Consider the following 10,990-nt stretch of genomic DNA (forward strand, 5'->3'; position numbering starts at 1 on the left):
GAAAATATAACATACATAATAATCAAGAAACATTATATACATATACGAGTACTTTTATTTTGAAGTACATTTGCTGACATACTTTAAGGTTTTGAATGCAGGACGTTTACTTGTAGTGGAGTATTTTCACAGTGTAACATTAGTACTTTTATGGAAGTAAAGGATCTGAATACTTCTTCCACCGTTGCTCCTGATCTGCCTTGTTCCCTTCTATACCTCCTTTCCTCTCCTTTCCTCTCCTTTCCTCTTTAACCTTTTTCTTCTTCAGTTGTTTCCTTCATGTTTTTTCACGCAGCTGTGGCTTTTTCAGCTCCTTCACTGAACCACATTGTAATGTTTAACTGTTATATTTGACTGCATACCTCTGATGTTGTGTTACTTCCTTCATAAGGTAAATAATCGAAATACTTCCTTGTATGTAAAGGAGTCCGGCTGAATGAGAAGTTCAGTGGGTTCAGCAGCTGCCTCACTGAGCCTTTCAGTATTTATGCTCCGTCAGGATGCATTTAGTCCTGGCAGCACATCAAAAAATCACTCTGGGATTTTGTGTTATTACTGTGTTACATGAATTCTCATCATTACTCTTGTGATTCTTCTATCCAACCAGGTGTAACTTATACTGAAGATGGAACAATATTCGTTCCCCAGGTAACACATTTGCTTGTTAAGTTTTATAATTTTATAAACCCATTTAATGTTATTTTGACATGTGATCATATCGGTCCGTGGTGGCAGAAGTACGTCTTTACTCGAGTAAAGGTACCAATATATTAATGTAAAAATATGATGAATTGTATAAACTTAGAGAGAGAGAGACACCAAGTAATGTATATTATCTCTCAGATATTCAGTTAACATGTTATATAAAACATCGCAGCTTAAACATGGTGTCGTGAATGACAATCTTTTAATAAATATCTACATTATAAAAACGGTTTGATTCAGATCGACGTCACTTCTCAGCATGAAAGTAGAAGAGTAGAAGCAGAGCGTTAGATAATGAGCGTGTATCTTTGCCGTCAGCGCGTTGAGACGAGCCCCACGGCATCCTCTATTATCTAACAACCTGTTATGTAAAAGCAGAGAAGAAGAACTGCAGAGAGGAGGAGGAGGAGGAAGAGGAGGAGGAAGAGGAAGAGGAGGTCTATATTTGCTTTAGACTGATATCAGGGTTGATACAGTCCACTCATTCATACTCCAGTCTGACAGGATGGAAATGATGCTACATCCCAATTACCTCAGAACTGGTTCAGTTTGCACTGGTTGTCATGAAAATGAAAACTAAATAAATAAATAATAAGTCATGCGGCTGAGCAGCATTTCAGCATTATTGACATTTATCTAATAAATGCATACATTTTGTAAATTGGAATTGTTGCAATTTTTGCAGAATTTCTTTCTGCCATGAAACACATTCATCTATATCCACCAGTATCTGTCTGATATTGGCCATTAAAAACCATCATCAGTCGACGACGGCTGTATGACGCTGCTGTGACACGGCGTGTGTGCGTGTGTGGTGGGCGGGACCACAGATCACAGTTTACCTCTCTCTCCTTCCAGATCCATCTCTCCACCTTCCTCTCCTCTCTGCAGCATCCTTCCTCCTGCTCAGCCAATCCCCTGCTGGGGAGTGTGATCACGTGACCAACAGCCACCAATAGCTCTCCACCAGGCACCGGCAAAAAGAGGGGCGGTGTCCCTCCTCCTCCTCTTCCCTGTGAATCAGACGGTGAGTCTGGAGGAGAGTCGATTGGATGTGAAGGATCCGTCTAACGAGCTGAGACACGTTTCTTCTTCTTCTCCCAGAGATCAGAGGCTGCTGCCTTGTCTTTAACCTCCTCTCCCTTTCCTCCCACTCCTGGGGAACACAGGGGGGATGAATGGGGAGGCAATGGAGGGCAACCCGGCACAGGAGCAGCAGCAGCATGCCGGTAACGGCACCCACCTCCCTCCCCCTCCCACCATCACGCCGGCCATCCCCCCCTATGTGAAGCTGGGTCTGACCATCGCCTACACCATCTTCTACTCGCTGCTCTTCGCCTTTGTGTACGCCCAGCTCTGGCTGGTGCTGCGATACCGACACAAGCGCTTCAGCTACCAGACGGCCTTCCTGTTCCTGTGTCTGCTGTGGGCCGCCCTGCGCGCCCTCCTCTTCTCCTTCTACTTCAGAGACTGTGTGACCGCCAACGCACTCGGGCCATTCGCCTTCTGGCTGCTCTACTGCTTCCCCGTCTGCCTGCAGTTCTTCACGCTCAGCCTCATGAACCTCTACTGCGCACAGGTGAGGAAGGGGGGGGGGGGGGGGGGGGCTCCCCGGGCCCGGGGTGGGGGGGGGGGGGGGGGGGGGAGACACTGCTGCTACTGGTACCGGTACTGGTGGAGGGGATGCTGGTGAAAACTGGAAGCGTGAAGTTCATTTTTGTTTTTTAAAGGGTAACATCGTGCCGTGCTTTAACTTCTCTTCTTGCTGCAGTGATGTTGAAGTGTACCCCAGGGTGTGTCTGTACACCGTGACATCACAGCTGGGTGCGGTTACAGGTGCGACCTCTGACCACACCCATCAGTGGTGCAGCGGAGGAGAGACTTTCAACCAGCGGGGGGCAGTGAAACACCGTTTTTCAGCCTGGTGTTGAATCATTCAGTGGAAACCGTTTATAGTGATCACGTCTGTCCGAGGGGAATTGATCACTACCGATTACTTTAAACGATATATTTATTGTCTTCATATCTCACGCAGATCTCCATCTAATTGACATTAACGGCTTCGCTACTTACTCGCTTGCTGGCAATTCTCGGGCCTTTTCCCTCACCGGGGGCTTACTTACACCGGGGGTGAGGCTTAGCCAGCTTTTAGCCGGCTTTGTTTCGTTGCAGCGGTGCATGCAGACGAACGACCCCTTTGAAGTCGCTCGCTCTCGAGTCGATCGAGGATCGGCAGAGGTTCCCTTTTTAGGGGACCGGACGTTATGAATCCACTTGACGACATTACATTACAGCCGGGTGGCAGCGAGGCAAAGTATCGAGCGAGTGAAGTGAAAAGAAAAAGCAAAAAAGAAAGAATTATCATTAGCCTGTGATGTTTTTCACATATGTTGTCACGTATGAAAAGACTGTAAGCAAACTACTGTTACTAAAAGCTAATTATTTAAGCGGTTTCCACTGTAATTATAGTCCAGATCTTAACGTCTCCAAAGATATAAATCAGGCTGAGACTTGGGGAACTGTCTCTACAATGATGCATAAGACCAGCCTGGTTCCAAATCTTTGATTTGCTATTGAAACATGCTGTTGAGCTTATTGACAGCGGTTTCTATATCAGCCAATGTAATGTAATGTAATGTAGCGGCTAAGTAGCTACATCCATGAAAAATAGCAAGAACCACAAAAATGTGACAAGCTGGGATGAGATGGATGCAGTGATGAAGCAGTCTTGCGTCTAAACGTAGAAGTGTTGATAGCCTGAATGCTACTGTGATGAAGGACGACCTCTGTAGACAGTTGGGTGGATTTAAAAGAAGATTTCATGGAATTTGTGAAACAGGAAATGAAATCTTTCAGGATTCATAGTCAGAACTTCAGACTAACTTCTTGGTTCCAAGCGTTCTCTGTTCTTACTGCTTCAAGAAGTTCTGTGTCTGGGTCGCTGCTGGTGGGCTCGTTGGGAGAAGCTTGTTTCCAGTCGACCGACAACAAATAAACATTTACAAGTGTGTAGATACGAACAGATTCGTCTTAAGTGATTTCCTCCATTAAGCAGACGATTTTGGCGATTTCTCCTGCACACACACACATCCAGAGACCTCAGTGTTCGGCTCAAGGACACTTCTACTGGTGGACAGGAGGAGCTCGGAATCAAACCACCCACCCTACAACTGATGATCCGTGTAGCAGCTGCCTCTCCTCTTCACCCATTCACCCATTCATCCACAGCAGCTGGTGGATTCAGAAATAGACCTGAAAATAACGACATAATAGAAACGAGCCTCTTTAGCAGCAGCTTAACAACCCTTGTTCCCGAGAGCTGAGATGACGCAGGTTATTTCTTCCAACCAAACACGACGGTGTCTCATTTCCTTAATGGGGGAACCTTCGGTCAGAGAGGAGGGGCTAATCGATGAAATGAGCTGCAGACGGAGTATTCACATCGTTTTACTTTGGTACAAGTACCAATATCACACTGTGAAAATACTCCACTACAAGTAAAAGTCCTGCATTGAAAGTGTTACTGAAGTAAAAGTATGTAAGTTTAATCAGGAAAATGTAGTTAAAGTATTACAATGTCCCCTGCTGTGACTTTTATACTATTACATATTATATCAATAGATTATTATCATACTATTAGATACTCATTCATTGATTTAAAAGCAGGGTTTTACTGTTGTAGTTGAAGTGGAGCTCATTTGAACTATTAACTAACGACTATTGATATTATGGGTTCATCTGCTGATTATTTTCTCCATCAATCGATTGATTGTTTGGTTTCTAAAAATAGTGAAAATAGTGAGAAATGCTGTTTGGTCCAAACCTCAACACACAATAACATTAATAACATTATACAAAAGAAAAGCAGCAACTCTTTATATTCAATACTCAACATATTTAAGAGTTGTTACGTCTGCAAGCCGACTTACAACAAACTACTTCTACTTTCCATGGACGTAGTTAGGTAGCTGTGTAGGACGGTGGTGTGCTGATTGTTAGTCCCACCTTCAGAGCTGTGATTGGCCGATTGTTTCTCAAATTTAAAGTGCTGTCAAGTGGCACAACACCAGATCTGATTTACTGAACAAACCATGAGGGTGAAGAGCTGTAAGTGTCTAATCAGCCTTTTATTTGTCCCCCCTACAGGTTTACTTTAAGGCCAAGTCCAAGTACGCACCTGCACTGCTCAAGTACAGGTAACCTCTTCAAGTTCCTACAGTAAAACCTCCAAGGTGTATTCATAAATGACAGCGGGGCATGTTTGAGCCCCGCCTCCATGTTTAAAACGCAGTGAAAGGTCACCGATGGTGCGGCTCTCTCCCGTCTCATTCAGGCTTCCTCTGTACCTGGTTTTCCTGAGCGCCAGTCTCCTCTTCCTGGTGGTGAATCTGGTCTGTGCCCTGCTGGTCAAAATGACCGCCGCCGACGTGAAGACCATCGTCCTGGTGAGGGTCACCATCAACGACAGCCTGTTCGTCCTCTGCGCCATCTCGCTGTCCGTCTGCCTCTACAAGGTTGCCAAGATGTCGCTGGCCAACATCTACCTGGAGTCAAAGGTAAAGTCACAGGTTTGGTCCACTTACTAACTTCCCTGAGCTTTCAACCTCATCTCATGGTCTTTATCAGCAACATGGGATCAGTTAGAGACTGTCCTTGACTTTTCCTTCCAGGATATTTCAGGTTTTCATGAAGGGACCCTTTATAAATATCATTCCATCACGCAGCAGACGTGAAAATAAATAATACAATCAAAAGGAATAATAACGAGCGATACCTGTGTGTGTGCAGGGGACGTCGGTGTGTCAGGTGACTCTGATCGGCATCATGGTGGTGTTGCTGTACGCATCGCGGGCCTGTTACAACCTGGTGGTGCTCGCCCTCGCCAACATCGAGAACATCAACTCCTTCGACTACGACTGGTACAACGTCTCAGACCAGGTGAGGGTCTTTCAGTTCACCGGTTCTTTAACATCATTTCAATCAGCGTCCTGGTTTGAACAGAAGTCTGACGTTACAATAGCTGTTTGGCCCCTGACCTTTGAGTAGTATTTCACTGGACAGGAAGTAGATGAAAAACTGTAACTACAGCTGTGAGAAAATGTAGAATAAAGTACAATATTTACCGCTGAGATGTAGGAGAGTAAAAGTATAACGTAGCATAAAAAGGAAATAGTCAAGTGAAGTACAAATACCTCAAATCCACAGTACTGTACTTAGCGACATTGTACTAATGTCTGTTGGTGTGTCTCCAGGCGGACCTGCGGTCGTCTCTGGGAGACGCTGGTTACATCGTGTTCGGGGTGATTCTGTTCGTCTGGGAGCTGCTGCCCACCTCGCTGGTCGTCTTCTTCTTCAGGGTCCGCCGGCCGCCTCAGGAAAGGGTCAGTCCTCCTGGCGGGGTCGGGTGACCTCCGACCTCTGCAACGCTTGCACCTGGTTGTTTTTTAAGTCGTAGCTTAAACACTAGGGATGACAATTGTCCGTCGGTCGGTCGGTTGGCTGGTCCAGAGTGAAATATCTCAGCAAATATTAGATGGATTGTCGTTACATTTTTCAGACTTCTTGATCCACTGACCAATTTCATCAGGTCAACATTTGAATTTGTCCAATACTTTGGTTTCTGACCAAATACCTGCAGAACTTGACATTCCCATCAGCCTCAGTTGTACTTTGTTTACTACTAAATACAAAATATGGATTTTTATATCAGAAGAGCCTCCTGTGTGTGTTCACTGTGAGTCTTTTGTCTCCGCAGAGCACTGCTGGGATACCAAACCACGTTCTCTCCTCCAGAGGATACTTCTTCGACAACCCTCGTCGGTACGACAGTGACGATGACCTGGCGTGGAGCATTCCTCCCCAGAATGCATCAGCGAGGTACAAAGCACCACCACTGATGTCACCATGACCCTTTTGTATTTGGTATTTCTGAATTAATATAGATAAAGCAGCTATAATCAATATTTGTATCAATAATACATTAATAAACCAGCTGACTGACGGTTTGTCGTCTCTCTGACAGTCTTTCCACCGACTGCTACGACTGGGGCAGCCGCCACAGCAGCTTCACGGTGCACACAAACGGCGACGAACAGCGCCTGACCGCCACCGCCGGAGAGCTCCACCCTTACCCATAATCCCCCTCTTCACTGTACAGCATCACTCTGCACTTTGACACCGATCAGTTATTGTGTTTCTTATCATCACTGATGTAGAAGTTTGTAGACTCACAGTAGAGACTTTAGATGAAATACCAGAATTCTCAGCAGGGTTCCTACATGGAGTTGTTACCATGAATGTCTTAACCAAACTTAATCCAAAATTTGTTGAGATATACTGTATCACGTATGTGAACCTGGTGGTGACGCTAAAGAAAAAAAAAAATCACCAAAATCACTGGGAACCATCCTCTGGGGAACATGAATGCACACAATTTTGTGCCAATCCATCAGGTAGATGCAGAAATCTTTAACTGGATAAGTGACAACTTTGACCTATTGGTGTCAGAATATCATCAAAGTCTAGGTTTATCCTCTGAGGAACATGAATGCACAACATTTTGAGCCAATCCATCAGATAGATGTGGGAATATTTAGTGAAAACTTTGACCCGCTGGTGACAGAAGCTCGTCAAAGACTTTAGGATTCATCCTCTGGGGAACATGAATGTCCAGACAGAATTGAATCACAATCAATTCAAAGCTGTCGACACTATTTAATGACTTGATAAGTTTCTGTCATGACTAAAAAAAACAGAGTGGAGCACTGAGATACAAAGTGCGTAAAATCACAGAGGAAAATAAAGAAGTACCAGTCACTGAAATTATGATTATCATAATACATCAAAAACTCATCAGGTGTATTTGCTCACCATGTTTGATTACAAGTGATCCAGACTTGTTTAACTTTGTGCAGGAGCCCTACTTCAGAGAGAATCCAGGATTTATAGACCCACAGTACGTAGACGATGTTGTGATGAATGTTTCTTGATTATTTGGGGAGTTTTTCAAGGATTACTCAAGTAGTATTTATTTTTTGAGGTTCTCAACTGTAAAGTAAAACTAAATGCATCGTAACGCACACGGACACATGCACCGTGTGTTAATTCAACATAATCAATATCCTGTAAATATCAATAGCCAGACATCTGAACACCTCTGCGCTGTTTTGATGTTCACCTCAAAAGATCCGCAGATTAACAAGTAATTTAACGGTGGGTTTTCATTTTATTTTTGAAATAATTAAAAACGTGAAATTATTTGAGTTTTGTGAAATTTCAGATTTCTAGAAGTTGTGTTGTTTCAACGTGAACATCTTTTAAAACTCTGGAAAGTAATTAAACCATCAAAACTGTCGAATCATTTAAATCTGAGGAAAATCACGATTTTAACATTAATATGTTAATATGAGCTTTCTTTTGCAGTGTTTACATTTCTGTCCCGATGTTCAGAAGAAAAGAAGTCTATATTTCTAACAGACGCAGGTTTTGTAAGTTATTTGTACAGAGTCTCACTGAGATCGTGCGTTTTGTTGTTGAGCTTTGTTGTGCTTGTGGTTTGTGTGTTTGTGACGTGACGACACAAAAAGACTTAAATTAAAGTTGTCATTACAACAAACATGCGTTCATTTCATTATTTCTTGATCTCTTCATTTTATCAAACAACCAGTGAAGGAAGCAAGCTTTGAGTGATGCTCATATTCTAATTTGGTTTATGACCAAATGCCTGCAGAACTAATGACATTCCTGTCAGCCTCGGCTGTGCTTTGTGTTTACCGCTGAAGTCAAAACGTTAGCATGCTAACATGCTAAGTTAACATGATTATGATAAACATCATACGTGCTTAACTTCAGCATGTTAGCATTGTCACTGTGAGGATGTTAGCATTTAGCATAGCAGCCTAAACCCTTGATGAACTTTGCACACATGAAGGGAAACCTGGAGTTTTCTATCTAACCGACTAGTCGGGACAACAGTTTCTGAAATTGGTCCAGTTTTGAGGAAGAGCGCTGCAGACGGTTATTTCACCGGGATATTTCACAACAAGACCCGAGCGGGATGTGGGACACAATAACAAACAATCAAGTGAAAGTTAAAAAGAAAGTTCTCTCTAAAGTCTTTTTCCTTAATGTTGTCAGACAATCTGAGCCCGCCATTGTCAAATAGAAGCACCGTTAGTGGACTTAACGTCATATTAGCTGGTTACAGCGTTCTCCGTCAATACTGGACAACTTCAAAAATTGTTGTCCTGATTAGTCACTTGGACCCAAAAACATGGAAAAACACCGAAGTTACCCTTTAAAGAGGTTCCCTGTGGAGTTCTCTTGGGAACAAACTTCATGTTTACATTCAGAATTAAAATAATGTATAGGCCAGTGTCACAGAGTCTCACATGAGAATAATATATTATATAAAATATTATAAAAGAACAAAATGTGTAAATGTGAGTATTTTACTGGATCAGTCGAAAAAAAATCAAAATTCCAAACAGAGCTCAGTGATGTCCAGAAATATTTATTCTTGTCAAATAAATATACTCAACAGGTACACACATCAACATGGTGCAGCTATATATAGATTCATAGAGATCTGAGAGCAAAAGAAAGAAAGCTTTAACCTGTGCTGCCTCTTACACACTACACAGATTCAAACATGAAGAGCGTGAGGATCAGAAGCAGCTTCCGTTCGTCTTTTTTTCCAAAAAATCTGGACTTCGTTTTAAGGCTGAAGAGTGGACCGTACGGGACGTCCCGCTGCTGGAGGGCATGCAGGGCTCAGAGGAAGGCATGCACATGTCTCACTCACACTCAACACACTTAGTGCAGCACTGCTGTCTCACTTTCACACTAAGAAACAAAGAAAATAGACTTAATCAACTAATTATAACTTATGTTATCATTTAAATGTTTGTGAAATGTAATGATAATAATAATAATAACTTATCTGACTCAATGTGTTTTAAATTAATTCTTTGAATTTTCTAGTATATTGTCTTAAATTTATCATTGAATTCACAAAATCTTTGATTATATGACAGAAATGAAAAGAAGTCGCTTCCGTCCCGGCATTTCATTTAACATTAATTCCCCCCCCCCCCCCCCCGATCCGATATATGGCATTAAAGTATGAGATAAGGCCAAGAAGAAGATGGAATTTTACTCTTTATATTGTAATTATACATCTTTTTATCCTTTTTCAGGTTTTAAATTATTAAATTATAAACTACAAGCCTAACTCTCTTTATACTGAACAAAGCTTCAACATATCTTATCGCAACATCTTTAAACTGTCACGTGATCGAAGAATCAATTAAAGAAAAGATAAAAAAAACATACATAGAAAAAAAATGAACTTAAAACTCTTTGGTCCACTTCATATAACTAAATACTCAGACCGGAGTCGTGAGTAAATCTGTAAAATCACCTCGTAAACCAGTTTGTCCAGAACGACGGACGCGCTCCGCATCCTTTGCTTGTTTGACGTTGCTTATTGATCGTCATCATTTCAAAATGGTTCATGTTGAAGTTCTCTTTGTGACGTTATTCCGTGTTGTTTCAAGGTACTACTCTCTCAAGATGACACGCCTCCTTAAAGTGTAAGTCTGGTGATATTCTACATTTATCTTGTCGTCAACAAAACATTAAAACCATCAATGAATGTTTCTACTAACAAGTGGTGTGTGTGTGTGTGTGTGTGTGTGTGTGCGTGCATGCGTGTGTATCAACGCCTGATGTCTCTTCTTCCTCTGTTCCACAGAGCTCCATTAAAAACACATCGGTGAGCCTCACTGTTGTTCCTTCATCACCATGAACACACACACACACACACACACACACACACACACACACACACACACTCTCACACACACACACACTAGAGCACCAAATATAGATTAATCCGCCGCTGAAAATAGTCCCCAACAAATGCACTATTTCCTCCTGTTGATGGCCAGCTGTTTTAGGACAAAAGGAAACTATACATTTGTGTTTTTAAAGACTTACGTCTTCAGCAGGAACCAAAGGGCTCGGAGCTGAGAGCCACAGACAGGAAGTCAGAGAGACACACTAACACATTGTTGGTTTGAGTCTGAACAATGGGGCTGTTGAGTATGAAAATAAATAATAAAAGCAGAGAATGTTTCTTGTAGTGCTGATCTCAGGGGAACCGCCTCAGAGACGTCAGCACTGGACACAGAAGTCCTAAAGACTCCTCCAGCATCCTGCTGATGTGCCGCTACGCTCCATCAACTAAAAGCCTCTCATCCAGGGCCTTTACAAGTCCGTCTCC

The 10,990-nt window shown here is 42.6% G+C and overlaps 1 protein-coding gene across 1 annotated transcript; it reads left to right on the forward strand.

The window, feature by feature from the left end:
- The first annotated feature begins 1,701 nt into the window (after positions 1-1,701).
- Positions 1,702-8,320, forward strand: gpr137bb (G protein-coupled receptor 137Bb). Its single transcript, XM_031876679.1, has 7 exons — positions 1,702-2,284; positions 4,852-4,901; positions 5,039-5,261; positions 5,494-5,643; positions 5,958-6,086; positions 6,461-6,582; positions 6,728-8,320. The coding sequence occupies exons 1-7, from the start codon at positions 1,880-1,882 to the stop codon at positions 6,840-6,842; spliced, it is 1,194 nt and encodes a 397-aa protein (XP_031732539.1). The 5' UTR covers positions 1,702-1,879; the 3' UTR covers positions 6,843-8,320.
- The last annotated feature ends 2,670 nt before the right edge of the window (positions 8,321-10,990 follow it).

The sequence above is a fragment of the Anarrhichthys ocellatus genome, unplaced genomic scaffold, assembly GCF_004355925.1.
Source record: "Anarrhichthys ocellatus isolate YVR2014 unplaced genomic scaffold, GSC_Weel_1.0 scaffold112, whole genome shotgun sequence".
Classification (NCBI taxonomy): Eukaryota; Metazoa; Chordata; class Actinopteri; order Perciformes; family Anarhichadidae; genus Anarrhichthys; species Anarrhichthys ocellatus.

Bases quoted from the DNA above. Each gene is read 5' to 3' on its own strand.
- gpr137bb (XM_031876679.1), top strand. From the start codon at position 1,880: ATGAATGGGGAGGCAATGGAGGGCAACCCGGCACAGGAGCAGCAGCAG. The intron at 5,644-5,957 runs GTGAGGGTCTTT...GTGTGTCTCCAG, and splicing joins GGTACAACGTCTCAGACCAG to GCGGACCTGCGGTCGTCTCT. The intron at 6,087-6,460 runs GTCAGTCCTCCT...TTGTCTCCGCAG, and splicing joins GCCGGCCGCCTCAGGAAAGG to AGCACTGCTGGGATACCAAA.